General features: G+C 38.2%; 1 protein-coding gene across 1 annotated transcript; it reads right to left on the bottom strand.

Annotated features, from left to right (window-relative positions):
• Positions 1-1,050: 1,050 nt before the first annotated feature.
• LOC107468272 (homeobox-DDT domain protein RLT1) lies at positions 1,051-5,340 on the bottom strand. The gene is made up of 8 exons (XM_016087529.3): positions 4,212-5,340; positions 3,592-4,056; positions 3,279-3,358; positions 2,054-2,461; positions 1,853-1,942; positions 1,598-1,762; positions 1,276-1,498; positions 1,051-1,148 (listed from the first exon to the last, which is right to left on the bottom strand). The coding sequence occupies exons 1-8, from the start codon at positions 4,408-4,410 to the stop codon at positions 1,051-1,053; spliced, it is 1,728 nt and encodes a 575-aa protein (XP_015943015.1). The 5' UTR covers positions 4,411-5,340.
• Positions 5,341-16,074: the final 10,734 nt, after the last annotated feature.

Here is a 16,074-nt window from a genome sequence, read left to right as displayed (position 1 = left end):
TACGAAGTGTAGAAATGATATCTTCACCACTTCTCCCCTGCAATTATAATACATTTTGATCCACTTAATCTGTCAAAATAAAGATAAAATTGAATGTTGATTTAACATGCATGCAAAATCATAAATGGAAGATGAAAATATTCAACGGTAAAAGAGGCAAGTCAAGAAAGCAGAATGAAATGCTACCATAAATATGCCCTATACTATGGAGTAGCCAAGTATTTAAGGTGAAAACTACAAAGCAAAAGAAAGAAAATAAACCTCATCTTTATCATTTGCATATGACCATGTAATACTTCTTTTCTTCAGCTTTGGTCCAAATCCTGCTGACAATGCTAACTGTCGGAAAACTTCTGGCCATGTCAACTGATTTAAGTTCTTCTGCCAATTTCGGATGTCAAAGCCCCATGCATATGCCTAGCATAGAAAATACAGTATTACTAGAGTGAAAAGCAACAGAAAAAACTATTATTAAATTTGCCTGAAAAAGATGGATAAATTTTTAAAAACATCTCAACTTACTCCTTCCACAATTTCTGGATGGCCACCTCCAGGATTAGCAGCTCCATTCTGGCTTATTCCTAATCCTGTTGAAGGTGTCCTTGCAACATCTTCAATGTCCTTTATTATAACTTTAAGAAGAGTTACATGTATCTCACCCAACAATCTTGAATCCTGTGATCAGATGATTTGAGTTGAACATCCATCGTCAGAAAACGAGTACATGAAAACAACTCATTTGACATAAAAATCATGAGCAAATGCTGAATTGACTCACATAGTCATGAAATGCTTGTACAAACTCGTCAAGAGTGAAAGGCCATAACTCAAGAACATCAGCAAAAGTAATCAGGAATCTCCAAACCTGAAAGAATAACATCAATAAAACACATAATAAGATATGCAAACACATTTTTCAGTGGTACACAACTAGATTTGCATATATACGTAACACATAGGCTTACTTAAATAACCATCACTATCTCATACAACAAACACAAGGGCATCATTATCCGACCACTTGTACTCATGAAGAGTGACACATCACCATCAGAAGCTGCCAACATTCTGATCAGAGTCAATCCAAGGTTGGATAGCAAATGGCCTTTTCAGTTTTACACTCTTAGGTGGGAAAAAACACAATGAATCTACATTACAATAATACAGTATCAGTAGAAGAACCTTCTTTGTTTCTTATATCTACAGATGTACATTGAAAGTTCGATGAATCACAAATCTTAGATTCCATAAGCAACATAAAGATAAATTGCTGACCCCTAAATGATTCAAGGTTTTGCAATGTATCAAGATCAAGTTGTATAATCGAGGAAAGTCCCTTGCTTGTAGCAGCCAGCTCCATCAATTCCAGCTGTTCATCCTCAATAAGCTCCATAGATTCCTTAGCTATTCTACGGGCAGCTGCCTTTTCAAGGGCAGCCTTCCTTCTCTCGGCCTCTTTTTCTTTGCGAAGCTCTTCTTTTCGTCTTCTTTTCTCAGCCTTTTTTAATGTAGAACGCAATAGAAAAAGGATAATCGGATAAGTTGTATAAGAACATAGAGAAGAAAAATATAACCATTGGGCATAACTAAAACTTACTCTCAAGTGTTCTTTCATCAAAAACTTTTCCCTCCGTTCTATTTCACGTCTTTGTTCACGCCTAGATCTTTCCTCTTCTCGCTGTCTCTCGCGTATCAGTCTCTCTTCTTCCTTTTTTCTTTCACGTTCTTGTCTCTCCATTTCTTTCCTTAGTCGCTCTTCATTCTAAGAGAAAGAGGGTAAAAAAGGTCAGCTAAAGATTCCTTTTAAGATCTGCACAAATACGGTAAAAGGCTATATCCATTTCAATAATACCTTTCGTCTAAGGTTATCTTGCTTCTCAAGCTCTTTCCTCATCCTCGTTTCATAGGCTTCAACCTCCTTTGCAATTTTGGCATCATCAATCTAAATGAAGTTTTAAAACCACCAAATCAGCCTTATGTAAATATTATTAAAATAAGCTTCATGGCTTGAGGACAATAGCATATATTGGTAAAATTTACAGAACAATTATACCTTTCGTTTCTTTTCTATTCGGATTGTCATATCGTTCTGCAAAACTTGTCCACTGGGTAAAGCATAAGGATTTTCTTGACCAGCAATCGGATGATCGGCGAAGTGTGAGTCTATTCCAGCATTAGCTATGTTTGCATATGATTCCCTTGGCTGGGCAACATCAACTTCTCGAGGAGGAGATGGATAAGGAATCACTTGCTTGTCTTGCTGAGATGAAACGCGAACACGAGCAGAATGACTTTGGGTAGCATGAATTTTGTGCAGCTGTTCATTTATAGGAAAGGAAGTTCTGGAAGGACCATCCATTGGATCGTGTAAATGAGGTGGATTTAATTGTCCAAAGGCATCTGACCTAATGCCAGGCTGGTTTGGAAGAAATGGATATTCCGGTAATGTCCTCGCCATAGCCTGAAAAAGAAAAGCTCATTTAAAATTTAAAATCAGAATATCAAATAAAACACCAAGAAGTTAAGATATTCATCCCAGACCGGAAATTAATTTAAACATAAATAAAGAAAGATACCTAGTTTCTTCAAACTGCTAATTGGAAATAGATGAAAAACCTATGACGCACCAACAATGACATGGACACATGACAACAACACAGAGACACAAATTTGATTATTTGAAAATGGCAAGACCCAGACAGAGACATCAACATTTATATGGTTTTCAACTATTCATAAATGGCAAACTACGGATATTCGCTATTTTCTAAGCTCAGTCAAAGGATTATGCAACATTATTGACATATATCATTTGTGTCAATACTTGCTACTAATTTCATTAGAAAAATTTTGTAACATGCTATTTTTATTTACATTTTTTAACTTATTTGGAAGATTGAACAAAGGGCAATCCTGATTCAAACAAACCACACACATTTATGCCAAGTGAACACCAAATTCTACAATAGCAACATTAGATGTTTATCTAAAATGCGTGTAAAAGTGTAGAAGTTAAAGAAACAAAATGCCCATATCAATATTGAAGCCCGTACAGTTAAGTGATTCAGGGAAAAAAGGGAAGGTGAAAGCGTAAACTAATTAGGAATTAAAGGCATATGCACTATAGATTAGATTCTGACATAAAAAGGAACAGATTTAAAAAAACACCCAATCTTTATAACATGATATCAAAAAAAACAAAATGATGCTCAAGCCAGGCTCATTTCACTGACCAAGTCATCAAGATATTGAGCAGTTACAGGATATAGAAAACCAACCTTATTTGTTCTAACATCGTGTCTTTCATACATTTTACTGTCATAAGCAAGACTAGGTCGCTTTTGCTGTTCTGTAACAGCTGCATCACAAGAAAATACCAGAAGTTTGAGTGGCCAAACAAGGATAATGTCAATCAATCAGCCATACAGATGGCAAACAAAGCTGAACATCACATTCCGCGCACAGGAGCAAAGAGAGCTAAAGTCCAAGTAAATAAACTAATAACACATAATGCATCATACAGTTAACACAAGCATAACATACAATACATCACTTAAATATAAGCAAAGATAGCGACACAAGTATACATACCTATGGGTGCCCCAAAAGCACCTGGGGGCAAAGGATCAAACTCTACTCCGAGTATGGGTCCATCTTCCCTCAGTGGCTGCCCCAACTGTGCCTCCACACAAGCAATTGCTCTAAGCTCCATCATAGCTTGTGGTGGCTCATAGTACCCCAGCATACCACCCCGGGGAACTACATTTCGAAACTCAGGGCGGGTAAGCGGGCTGGAGCCCGAACCTGACCCTGATCCATACTCATTAACATGCTCAGGGCCCAGCCTGAGGTCTGGAGGAGAATCTGGCACAGGTGGTGCCGGCACTGGCACTGGCGCCGGCACTGGCGCCGGCACTGCCTTCTTCTGCTTCTTAGGCGGCAAATCCTTCTTGTCCTTCAGCCGGCGGTGGCAGAACCACATCTGTAGCTGCCGATCGGACAGCCCCAACTTCTGAGAGAGCTCAGCCCTCATTGTCTCTGAAGGGTAAGTCTCCACTAATAAAAAGCACCAAAATTTCCATCAAAATTAACACATAACAGTTAAAACAAAAACTGAACACACCCCAGGAGAGTAAACTAAAACCCTTCAACTTCAAAAACATCACTAAATAAACAGCATAAAATTTCTGAGAACTGAACAACACACTTACAAGCATAAGCTTTCTCCAGTGTCTCAAGCTGAAACGGGGTCTTCATCTGTCGCTTGGGCTTGCTCTGACCCTCATTCGAGTTACCAATTTTACTGTTGCTTCCATTGTTGTTCTCATTGCTGTTATCACCAACAACATCTTCCCTCTTCTGAGTATTATTGTTCTCAATCTCTGCATCCGAAGCAGCTTCCCCCTCCATTTTCGAACCCGATCAAGATCGAAACTTTCTCCCCTTTCAAACCCTAGAAATCCAGAACCCACAAAACAACGAAAAAGGAGCAGCACCAGTAGCAGCAGCAGCAGCAGCAGAAGAAGAACAAAGCAGCACAGAAACAAAATTAGGGTAACCAAAAAGGAATCGTTTTGGTGTTTAATTTTTTTATGCTACTCTTTTTCTCTATCTCTCTCTTTGATTTGAGGCCTTTCTCTCTCTTGAAAAATCAAAATTCCGTAGTAGTCAAGGAATGGAAAAGGCACAGGATTGTTATCCTGATAGATGAAAATAAATAAATAACAAAAAATCATCAATTGGGTGATTAAATTTGGAAATTTGAAAAAGGATAATGGAAAAGCAGCGTGTAATATGGGATTGAAAAGATAGAACAATGAAATGAAAGCATGCAGAAGAATAAAAGAACCAAAGCCAAAGGAAAAACAATAATAATAATAATAAAGATAATAATCGAAAACCTAAAATAATTAACCAAAAGCAACAACAGTTGCTCTTGACTACAATAACTCCATCACCACCTTTCATAATTAATCCCCCTTTTTTAATAATTGTGATAATAATAATCTGTTTTTGTTCTTTTTTCTTTCTTTCTTTTTATTTCGTTTTTATGAACGAACGGTGCGATTGCTTGATGTTCGTGTCAAACAGGACCTTTTAACTAAAAAACAAAAACCAAACTCAAAGAAAGAAGAATTGTTTTTTCTTTTGTTTATGTTTCAAAATTTTTCTTTTTTAAAACAAAAAATGAGAAGAAATGAAATGAAATGTTTCTCTGACTCTGACTCTGTGTTAGTGTGTGCATGTGTGACTGCTTCTCTCTCTTCCCACGTTGTTTTTAATTTTGATGAACCTTTTTTCCACCCCCTCACCCTCAGGTTTTCTTTCGGCTTTTGCTTTTGCGAATTTTGTTATTATTTTGTTTCTTTTTAATATTTTTTATTTTGATTTTATAGTTGGGGAATTAATTGGAGAGAGAGAATATTTACTGAGTGTGCTTGTGTTTGTTGAAATTTTGAATTGGATTTTGGTTCTTTGAAAAGTTTGTATTTTGTGTTTTTGAAGGCTCAATTCAATTCAAAAGCGTGCAATGATCGAATTGATGTTTTGAGCCTTTGAGGTTCGTGTTGTTGTGGGCCCCATTTCCCTTTCTGGATGGTGCCCAATGGGCTTCTTTTTTTGTATACTCATTTGTCTTGTGTTTTTCCGAAACAAGAAAGGCCCAATGTGTGATACACTCGTACTTAGGTGAATTAGTTCCCATCCTTATTGGTCTGCATTCTGCAACACTCTCTAGGGTAGTGTTTGAAAGTTGGGACTAGAATTAGGAGTTAAATCCCAAAGTGGTCTTGAGATTCATGGATTGTACCGATTTAATTTTTGACTTACTAATCGCATTGTTTATGTCTCCGATTTTGTTAAAAATGACTTTGGTCCTTCTTCATGTCTTTGGTCAGTTTATCTGCCGCCGGCAGTGATATGGTATTGACATGCCACGCTGGCATATATAACGGCTAGCTGAGGTGGTAATTGGAACTATTTGATTCATTGTGGTCTCTCTACCTATTTTCAATCCTAATTTCAGCATCCCTTCTCTATCTCTTCTTCTTCTTCTCGTTGCTCAGGAACGTTCTTCTCCTATTTTTTGTTGTTACTCTTTGAAACTGAAAACAAAATCATGATTAGATGTGCGAGTCAAGGTCAAGGAATGATATGTGAAATTGCATTGTTTAGAATTAGAATGATGAAACCCTTGGAACCTCAATTGGGAAGTTGTGGTTCATGGCCTTGAGAGCTTTCCATATTGCACTATTGCACTTAAATCCATAACCAAATGCTATTTTCCATATTCTATCACCCTTCTTGACTCTTCCGTTAGCTTTTGTGTAAGCTAATTCATGCCATGGAGATAGCTGCAAGTTCTTCTTCAACTCATCCAAAACGGCCCTGCCTCTTGCGTGGATGCAAAAATGTTCGAATGCAAGCTTGAAATCTAGAATATATGCTTTGACTTTCGTCTTTAAAAATTTATTAGCAACCAATGTTGCAAAGAATAACAACTGCTCAGATGTTGAAAGCACAAGAAGGCTTAATGTGGTGATGTTGGTTTTCAAAGCATCCCCTGCAATCGTCATAAGGTCTTTTCTCTTTTGATAATGTGACACCAACTTTGCCATTGGCATCATCTTCTTGTTTAATGCAGTTAAAGCTCTTGTCTTCACTGGCCTTGTTCGTGTGAATAGTGTGAAACAATTGGTATTTTGCCCGTCTCCTTGCGAGAGCACGTTGTTGGGAGGTCTGCGGTAGAGAGTCTTGTTAAGGGTGTGGGGGTAATTGATGGTCTTTATAGTGTAGGTGGCAACATCGTCTTCATCGACGAAAATGGCCTTGAGTGTGCCATCTCCGAAGAGGTGGACCTTTTCCCTGTAAGGCACAAAAGACCCCATCTGAGACAGGTTGTCCGCAAAGTAGCCCACAAATAGGTTGGCGGAGATGTATGTGAAAGGGATGTTTGCTTCCTCTATCGCCTTCCTCACAACCATCTTGTCCTCATATGTCATCCTTCCTGGCTCTAACGCTTCCCTCATCCTCGCTGGGTCCAGTCCAAACTCTGACAGCAAGAAGCACTACGGACATACAAGACTAGACTATTAATTGATTGATGATGAAATTAGAAACTAAAATAAATTAGAAACTAAAATTATTAGGGTTGAAAATAGGCAAAAGGACCGCAATGGGTCAAATAGTTTCAATTGCCACGTCAGCTAGCCGTTATATACGCCAGCGTGGCATGTTAGTGCCATGTCGTTGCCGATGGCAGATAAACTGGCCGGAGATATAGAGAGAGACCAACGTGGTACATTTTTAATAAAGTCCAGGACATAAACAGTACAATTGATAAGTCAAGGACTAAATCGGTGCAATCCGTGAATCTCAGGATCACTTTAGAGCTTAACTCTTAGAATTAGAGAAATGAGATCTAATATTGAATTTGATAGCTAAAGATTATAACTAAAAGTTTAGTTTTTGCATAATGTATTTGATTTATGTATAGTTTAATATAAATACAAATATATAAATATTGAAGATATAAATATAGTGACACAAATATTTTTTTCAATTTATTTAATAAGTAAGCACAAAATACAACAATAAGTTAAGTCTTTATAAAATATCAATATTATCCTTACCAATAAATACTATTATACCACCACTACCATTACTATTTTTTTTTATGTCATTGTCTAAACAACCACCTTCATTTTTCTACCATAGCTAACAACTCTTGAACTAATAAAAAATTAATCAAACAAAATAACCTAAGATATTTAACAAACATTAATCAAAATTCAAATAAATAAAATAAAAGTAACTATTGTTGTAATTTCGAGCTCAAATATAGCAAAAATGATGAAGTTTTTTAACAAAAGAGACAGAGGCAGAAGCAAGTCGAAAAAAGAAGAGAATAATGGTAGATTTGAAAGCTGATGGCACTAGAGACGATGATAGATGCGACACAAAGCAACAACAATTGAGGATTTGGGCATAAATGAAGTTTGATGCAACAAGAAGTAAAAGAGGCAGAGAAATAGTCAAAGAAAAAGAAGAAAAAAGGTGAATAGATGAAGATGAAGATGAAGAGGAGGAAGAAAAACAGATTTAGTTATATTGGAAGAGGAATAGATCAAGATGAAGAAAAGAAAGATGGAGGTGAGGAGATGGAGGAATGGAGACTCTTTTAGAAAGATGAAGTGGGAGGGGATGTAGGAAGGATGGTAGTGTTAGGAATTTTATAAATTTAGCAACGGTAAAATTGTCTAAAAAAAATAGTATAATATGTGTCCAGCTTTAAAAATTATTGTGTCACCATTTTGAAGAGACACAAATTACATGTGTTTAGTGTGCAAGTGTGAGCAAGCGTGTCCTTTATAAATTTATGCCTTACAAAACAAACATTAGACATGTACTTTTATGCCTATATCTATAACGAACATATGTATCAACCAAATACTATCTCGAGACTTCCAAAAAATAGAGACACAAATGACTGGAATTTATAAAGATGGTGATTGAAATTTTTATAATATTTTTTTTAAAAAAATAATCTCATTTAACTTTTCAAAATCTAAATCTATTCCTCATTCTCCATATTTATCTTAAACGAAACATGATAATGAGAAATAATTCAGTTTAGTTTATTTTACACCAAACACAATACAGAAACTTAATTTAATTTTTGTCTCTCAAGTTCTGTCTCCCAGTCTCTGTCTCTTAATCTCTATATCTCAACCTTCCTTCCAAATGCAGCCTTAGTTTCTTTTGTTGTAATACTTATGAGAGTATGTTTGAATTGATAATAAACATAGTTGATAAAACCAGACTGACTCGAGTAGTCAAACTGAAAAGCCGACAACTCGGTCTCTAGGTCGATCCGGTCTAGACATTGGAATGGATAAGAAACAAAACCCGGTGAGAACTGGTTTGACTCGGTTGAATTTATAAAAATTGGTGAATCAACATATTTGAGAAATTCGGACCAGTTTTGAAATATTTAAAACCCCTACCCCTATAACCCCCCAACGACGTTGTTTGACGTATTTTTAGAAAACAAAAAACCCCTAGGTTTGTTCTGAAGTCTGAACCATGGTTTTAAAAATTAAACCGAATCAGTCGGTTTGACCGATCTAACAGTGAACCGACAACAATTACGGTCCGATTAGCCTCTTGACCGTTGGTTAGAAAACCATTGAAGAACTACTGAACCGGCCAAGAATTGGCCGATTGTATCAGACTTGAAACTGGCCGGTTCAAAGAAAATAGTGTCATTTTTTGCTTAAGCACTCGAGCAGCTCTTTTCACATCTTACTCACTCACTCAAGCTGCAGAACTCTGAAGCATAGTTTTGAAAATTGGACCGAACTATCCGGTCGAACTAGTCTAATAAAAAACCGATGATGAAAATGATTCAATCCGATGTCTAAAACCGTAAATTTGAAAACCGCTTAAAATTTGAGAACCGGCCAGTTGGACCGGACTGGGAACCGGCTGGTTCTTAAAAAATGACGTCGTTTGCTTAATTTAAAAACAAAAAAACGAAACCCCACCCCCACGCCCCTTCCCCCAGACTAGGGCTGGAAGTGAGTCAAGCCAGCTCATGAGCCAACTTGAGCTCGGCTCGTTCATAGCTCGATAAGCTAAGTTCGTGAGCTGGTGAGCCAAACTTGAGCCTGAAATTGAGTTCATAAATTAAATGAGCCGAGCTTGAGCTTGGATAAGCTCAGCTCATTAGCTCGTGAGTTGGCTCGATTATATATATATACATATATATATGTATATGTATGTATACATATACATATACATATACATATACATATACATACATATATGTATACACATATATATATATATACATATATGTATGTATATGTATATGTATATGTTTGATTGTATGTATGGATGTATATTACCTATCAAAAAGCATTTTTGGAGCGGTTATACGGTTTAAAGTTTTAAATAGGCTCATATTTTAGTATTAAGTACTTTGAGAGTGGTCGTAACACCAGAGCTATCAGAGTAGCGCAGCCGGAAGCATAAGCTTTGATAATTACGGTGTTACAATTATACATAATTATGGTTTTGATTCTAATCTTGGTTATGTTTGATTATTGATGACACATTATCTTAAGCAATTTTTAAGGTCTTTTCTTATTCATTTTCTTAGATTTTAATCAAATTTCTTATGTTTTCTAATAGAGTATCATAATAATCAAACATTTGGACTTTGGATAGTGTTAGAGGCCACCGAATCGAACAACATTCATCTGGTGAATCAAAATCACAAAGGCCACTGAACCGAACAATGTTCATGTGGTGAATAAACGGTGATCAACTTTCAATCAACAAGAATAATATTTCTCATCCTCTTCCTCCTCCTCTTTCTTCTTTCAAATTCGCGCACGTAGGTTCTTCTTCTGCTTCTTCTTCTTCTTCGCGCACGCAAATTCTTCTTCTTCTTCTTTCGTTATAATCATCACCAACAACACCACCATTTTGCTCGGTTAAGTGGAGTTGCTCATTTTGATTCACTTGATTGTTAATGTGTTCAGTTGAGTCCTTGTGCATGCAAAAATGTTTTTCTTACTGATTGAATGCTTATCACGTTTATTCAGCACATGATTGGTGTTCGGTTCAGTGGTGTTGACCATTTCGGTTCACCTGATTGTATTCAGTGAACGAAACATAATCCATGATATGAAATCAAATTCGAAACACCTCTGTCTACAATTTAGATATTATCAATTCAATTCAGATTCAGAACACCTGCCTCCATTCAATTCAATTTAATTTAATTTAACAATTGCATTCCATTCAATTCGATTGAAAAAATAATCCATTAGCAAAATGTTGGTGTTGTTGGTGATGACGATAACGAAAGAGGAGAAGAAGAAGAAGAGAATGAGGAGGAGGAGGAGAAGAAGAATCTGTGTGCGCAAAGAAGGAGAAGGAGGAGGAGGTATACGTGAATTTGAAAGAAGAAGAAGATGATGTATGCATATATTTGAAAGAAGAAGAAGAAGAAGCGCAGCAGAGAAGAAGAAGATAAAGCGCGTGTTTTCACTCGTCATTAATGCGCGTGACTCTATTTGGGCTTGGGCCAACTTGGTTACATGGTTACATGTATGTGTAGCGCGCCCGATTTATTATTTTATTCTAAAATAGTTTTTCCGTTTGAACCACGGTTGGACCAGTAGACCAGTGAACCAATGACTAGAGCGGTTTGATGACCGGTTCGGTTCTCAGAATAATGATCTAAACCATATCACTCCCCCTTCTCCAACCCTAGCTGCCGCTGCCGACGCCGATCCGTCGATCCACTGCCACCATCCATCCATGTAGCCACTGCCCCCAAGTCTGCAACTCCTGCTCTCTTCTTCCACGAGCTCTCGGCGCATCCCCTGCTCTCTTCATCTTCTCGCCGTCATCTGGTCGGCGTCGTCCGTCAATCAAGGGTCTGTCGCCATCGTCTTCGAAGGTCAGTGAATGTCTTGCTCGCTTGTTCTTCACTTGTTCAGTTGTTCTTCTTTTTTTTATTTACTTTTTTATGCTCTGTTTCTGTGATTAGCTCTGGTTTTGTGTGTTGTGATTTTATTGATTAGTGAATGTCTTGTGATTAGGGCTGGCAATTCATACCCTACCCGCGGGTACCTAACCCGGTCCAACCCGTTCGGGTAGGGTAGGCTATCCTACCCGCAGGGTACGGTCTGGGTATGCCTGCAGGTAGGGTAGGGTACGGGTTTAGGGTGTACCCTACCCTACCCTACCCTACCCGCATCTCATATATAACACATAATTTATAAAAATATCTCTATACAGTGAAGAAAGTAAGAGTTGAATCCACAACTTCTTTTATATAATGACTTATAATAAGTGAACAACCACTAAACTAGTTAGTTAATTTAGTGATTTAGAGCATTAGTTTTTTATTTTTTATGTTATTAATACCTATAAAATTCGAAATAATTGAATTTTATATTTACTTTGAAAAAAATTAATATTTCTACGGGTAGGGTAGGGTAGGGTTTAGAATTTTAAGGTGCGGGTAGGGTTAGGGTTGAGAGATTCTCAACCAGTGGGTAGGGTAGGGTAGAGTTTTAATAAAATTTTGAGTATATACCCATTTTGGTCCTCAAAGAATTTCAGACTGGACACTTTAGTCCCCAACTAAAATTAATTACTCGATTGGTCCCTAATAATTAATTCCGTCAGTCACTTAGTAACCCGCGGGTAGGGTTAGGGTAGGGTCCAAACCCTACCCTAACCCTACCCATTGCCAGCCACACTTGTGATTAGCTATGGTTTTTTGCTGATTTTGTGTGTTGTGTTTTACTATTTTGTTTTGTGATTTAATTGAACCTAGATTGTGACTGTGTTGATTATTTGATGGCAATTGTTGCACTGTTTCTGACTGACTGCTTGTTTGATTTTAGATTTAATGAAACACCTTTTACTATTCTTCCCCAATTTTTATCATATCTCGCATAACCCTAACATTCATACTCTTCTTCTTCACTTTCACAGTCTTTTTTTCCATCTTTTTCTTCCTCCTCTTTAGCTCCAAGATTAAGCCATGGTGTAATTGTGACACGTGTCGCACCTACCTCAAGATGTCATGGACCACACACTTCCTAAATCTTTGTGACTGGTACATCCACCTCCTCTGCACTTCACCCACCAAAAGCATCTACTTGCATGTCTTTGATAACATCACCTAACCCCGACAACGTCCACGACATCCTCAAGACTAATTTCCACAACTACTCTAAGGGCACGCCTTTCTCCACTCTTCGGCAACCAATATAGATTGTTGGACGTTAGGACATCATGAGAAGATTCTCCTTTGACATCATATGCAAATTCTCATTTCAAATAGACACCGAGTGCTTCATTCCTTCTTTTCCGGAGTCTAAGTTGGCAGACAATTTCAACCTCGCATCCAAGCTATTACAACGAACAATGTCGCCGTTGCCGCTCATATGGAAACTGAAGCGATTACTGAACATTGGTTCGGAGAAGAAGCTGAAGGAAGTGATCGGAATGGTGGACAATGTGGTCATGGAGATGTTAGGGCAGAGGAGGAGGGAGATGACAACAACAACGACGAGTCTTAACAAATCAGACTTGCCGTCTAGATTCATGGGATCCATCGAAGACGACAACTAGCTGAGAGACATAGACATTAGTTTCCCGAGTATGAATTTGTTGAGAATAAGTTGAGGATTTTTTCTTGTGAACATTAAATTTATAGAGTGTGCATTGTGTAGTTTGAGGTTACAGTGTTAAACTGTTAGTGTTATGCGAGATATGATGAAAATTGGGAGAGAACAGTGTCGTTTCCAAACAAAGGAGATCAGGGACCATTTTGTCCCCTGTTAGAGTTGTCAGGAACTATTTTGTCCTCCGTTAGAATTAACGGAATAAAGGACTTAAGTGACTGACGGAGTTAATTGTTAGGGACCAATCGAGTAATTAATTTTAGTTGGGGACTAAAGTGTCCAGTCTGAAATTCTTTGAGGACCAAAATGGGTATATACTCTAAAATTTTTAACCCGCGGGTAGGGTTAGGGTAGGGTCCAAACCCTACCCTACCCTACCCATTGCCAGCCACACTTGTGATTAGCTCTGGTTTTTTGCTGATTTTGTGTGTTGTGTTTTACTATTTTGTTTTGTGATTTAATTGAACCTAGATTGTGACTGTGTTGATTATTTGATGGCAATTGTTGCACTGTTTCTGACTGACTGCTTGTTTGATTTTAGATTTAATGAAACACCTTTTAGGATAAGCCTTGAATCACCTTCAGGGTGGAAATCTCCTTGGTTCATAAACACATTTCTGTCTAGCCCTAGGATTGATACCGAAATTACAATTGAGGTATTGTTGATTCTGTTGGATAATTAGTTAATTACTTTCTTGAAGTGGATTTGAATCAACGGTCTGTCGGTGTAGTCTTTGAAGGTCAGTGGCTCAGTGCTCACTTATTCTTCACTTGGTCATGTTTTCTTTTATGTAATTGCTTTATTGATCAATGTCATCACAGCAAACATTTATAGGATGAAGAAAGGATTTTGGTTTCTCTTATAGCAAACTTTGAACTCTGAACCCAGCCCATCCCCAGCTCTCTCACTCTCACTTTCGAAAACAGCATACCACAGAGGCACAGCGCTGGCAGCTCACCTCGGTTCACCGCCACCACACGCTCGCCGCCGTCACTGCGCCTCTCGCAGATCCTCCACATCGTGTGCTCGCGAGTCGCGTCTCGCCTCTCTCCTTCGTTTGTGCTGTGTGCTCGGCCGCTCGCGCCTCCGTGGGTGAGTGCTTGAGCTGTGCTTCCTGCGGCCGTGCAGCGTGTCGTCGTCGTCCACCATCACACACCCAACACACCCAACGCCTGGTGTGCTCCACTGCTCATGTCTTGCTTCTTTTCCTGCAGCTGTGCTTCCTGGTGGGTGCTCATGTCTCCCCGCACCGCGCCTCCGCCCCTCCCTCGCGTCTCTTTCGTGGTTGTTGCCGCCTGAACTGCTGCTCGTCGCCCACCTTCTGCCTCTGCAACAACGGGAGCATTTAATTTATTTTCCAGTTTTTTCCAGGTTGATTCATTGATGTTGTTGCTGTGAATTTTATTGTTGATTGGTTTATGAGCTGATTAGAAATAAATATGGCAGTGGTTGAATTGAAATGTTGAATTGGTTTATGAATATGAATATGCAGGTGTTTTGTTGATTATGAATATGGTTTAATTGTTGAATATGCAGTGGTTTTGTTAATTGTTGAATTGGTTTATGAATTGGTTTCGCTGATTATGAATTTTGTTGATTGTTGTTGCTGTAATGATGCTGGTTTGTTTTGCTATGAGTTAGTTAGTTGATTGAATTTTTTTTTCTTTTATGGGATTTTAAGATGGCTTCATCAGAATCCATCATCCCAAGAACATCAGATGAAGATAGATACCTAGACTTTGAAATTACTCCTTGGACATAGTTTATGGATTGTTATTCTTATTGTGTCAAATTAAGATACTATTGTAGTAGTACCGACTAATTTTATGTCTATTTTCGTACTAGTTATTTTTTGCAAGGTTCTGAAAACCGGTTCGAACCGGCCGGTCGAACCGGTTGAACCGTGAACCAATACAAAAAACGAATCGGTCAGATGTTAAAACCGTAATTTTTAAAAACCGTTATTGAACCGCTGAACCGGCCGGAAACCGGTCAGTCGAACCGAACCGTGACCCGGCCGATTTTTTTAATTTTGCAAAAACGCGGTCGTTTGGCTGTGTAGAGGAACCCCGAACCCTAACTTCAATGCTAACCAAAATGCGCCTCTGCCTCTCTCACACCCAGTCACTGTCCAGAGCTCCTCTGAGCTCCTGCTCCTCCCTCACCCCCTCACTTCTGTCCAGCCACAACTTGCTACCATCGCCGTCGCAACTTCTAACTTCGAACAGCCACCATCGCAAACTTTTTTCCCTCCATCCCGCAGCCACCGTTCGAACGTCGAAGCCTCCATCAAGCAGCCACTGTCCCACCGCGCCAGCTCTATTCCACCGCGTTCCAGTCCCTTCAGCGGCGTCAACTCTGTTCCATCGCGCAGCCCTTCCCTCGAAGGTATTTTTTATTTTTGTAATTGTAATTGTTCTTTTAATTGTTAGTTAATCAATTAATTTGTGATTTGATTCTGATATTCTTGATTCCAATCTTGCTACTGTTAATTTTTTTTATTGTGTATCACTGTGTCTAATTATCTGTGTTGAGATTAATGGGTTGTTGTAAGCCTACAATATTGTTATTGTAAACATTGCATACATTGAAAACATTGCTAATGGCAATATCATGTGCAAACATTGTACGAACCGATCGGTGTTGCTGGTCAGATCATTCCTTGGAATTTTTCTCTTGTCATGTTTGCTTGGAAGGTTGGATTGGCATTGGCCTGTGGCAATACTATTGTATATATTTATATATATATGTATATGTATACATATATGTATATGTATACATATATATATATATATACATACATGTATACATACATGTATACATACATGTATACATGTATACATACATGTATACATACAT

Source organism: Arachis duranensis, chromosome 10 (genome assembly GCF_000817695.3).
Source record: "Arachis duranensis cultivar V14167 chromosome 10, aradu.V14167.gnm2.J7QH, whole genome shotgun sequence".
NCBI classification, from domain to species: domain Eukaryota; kingdom Viridiplantae; phylum Streptophyta; class Magnoliopsida; order Fabales; family Fabaceae; genus Arachis; species Arachis duranensis.
Note: the sequence above shows the minus strand (reverse complement) of the source record. Positions and strands in the feature narration are given on the sequence as shown.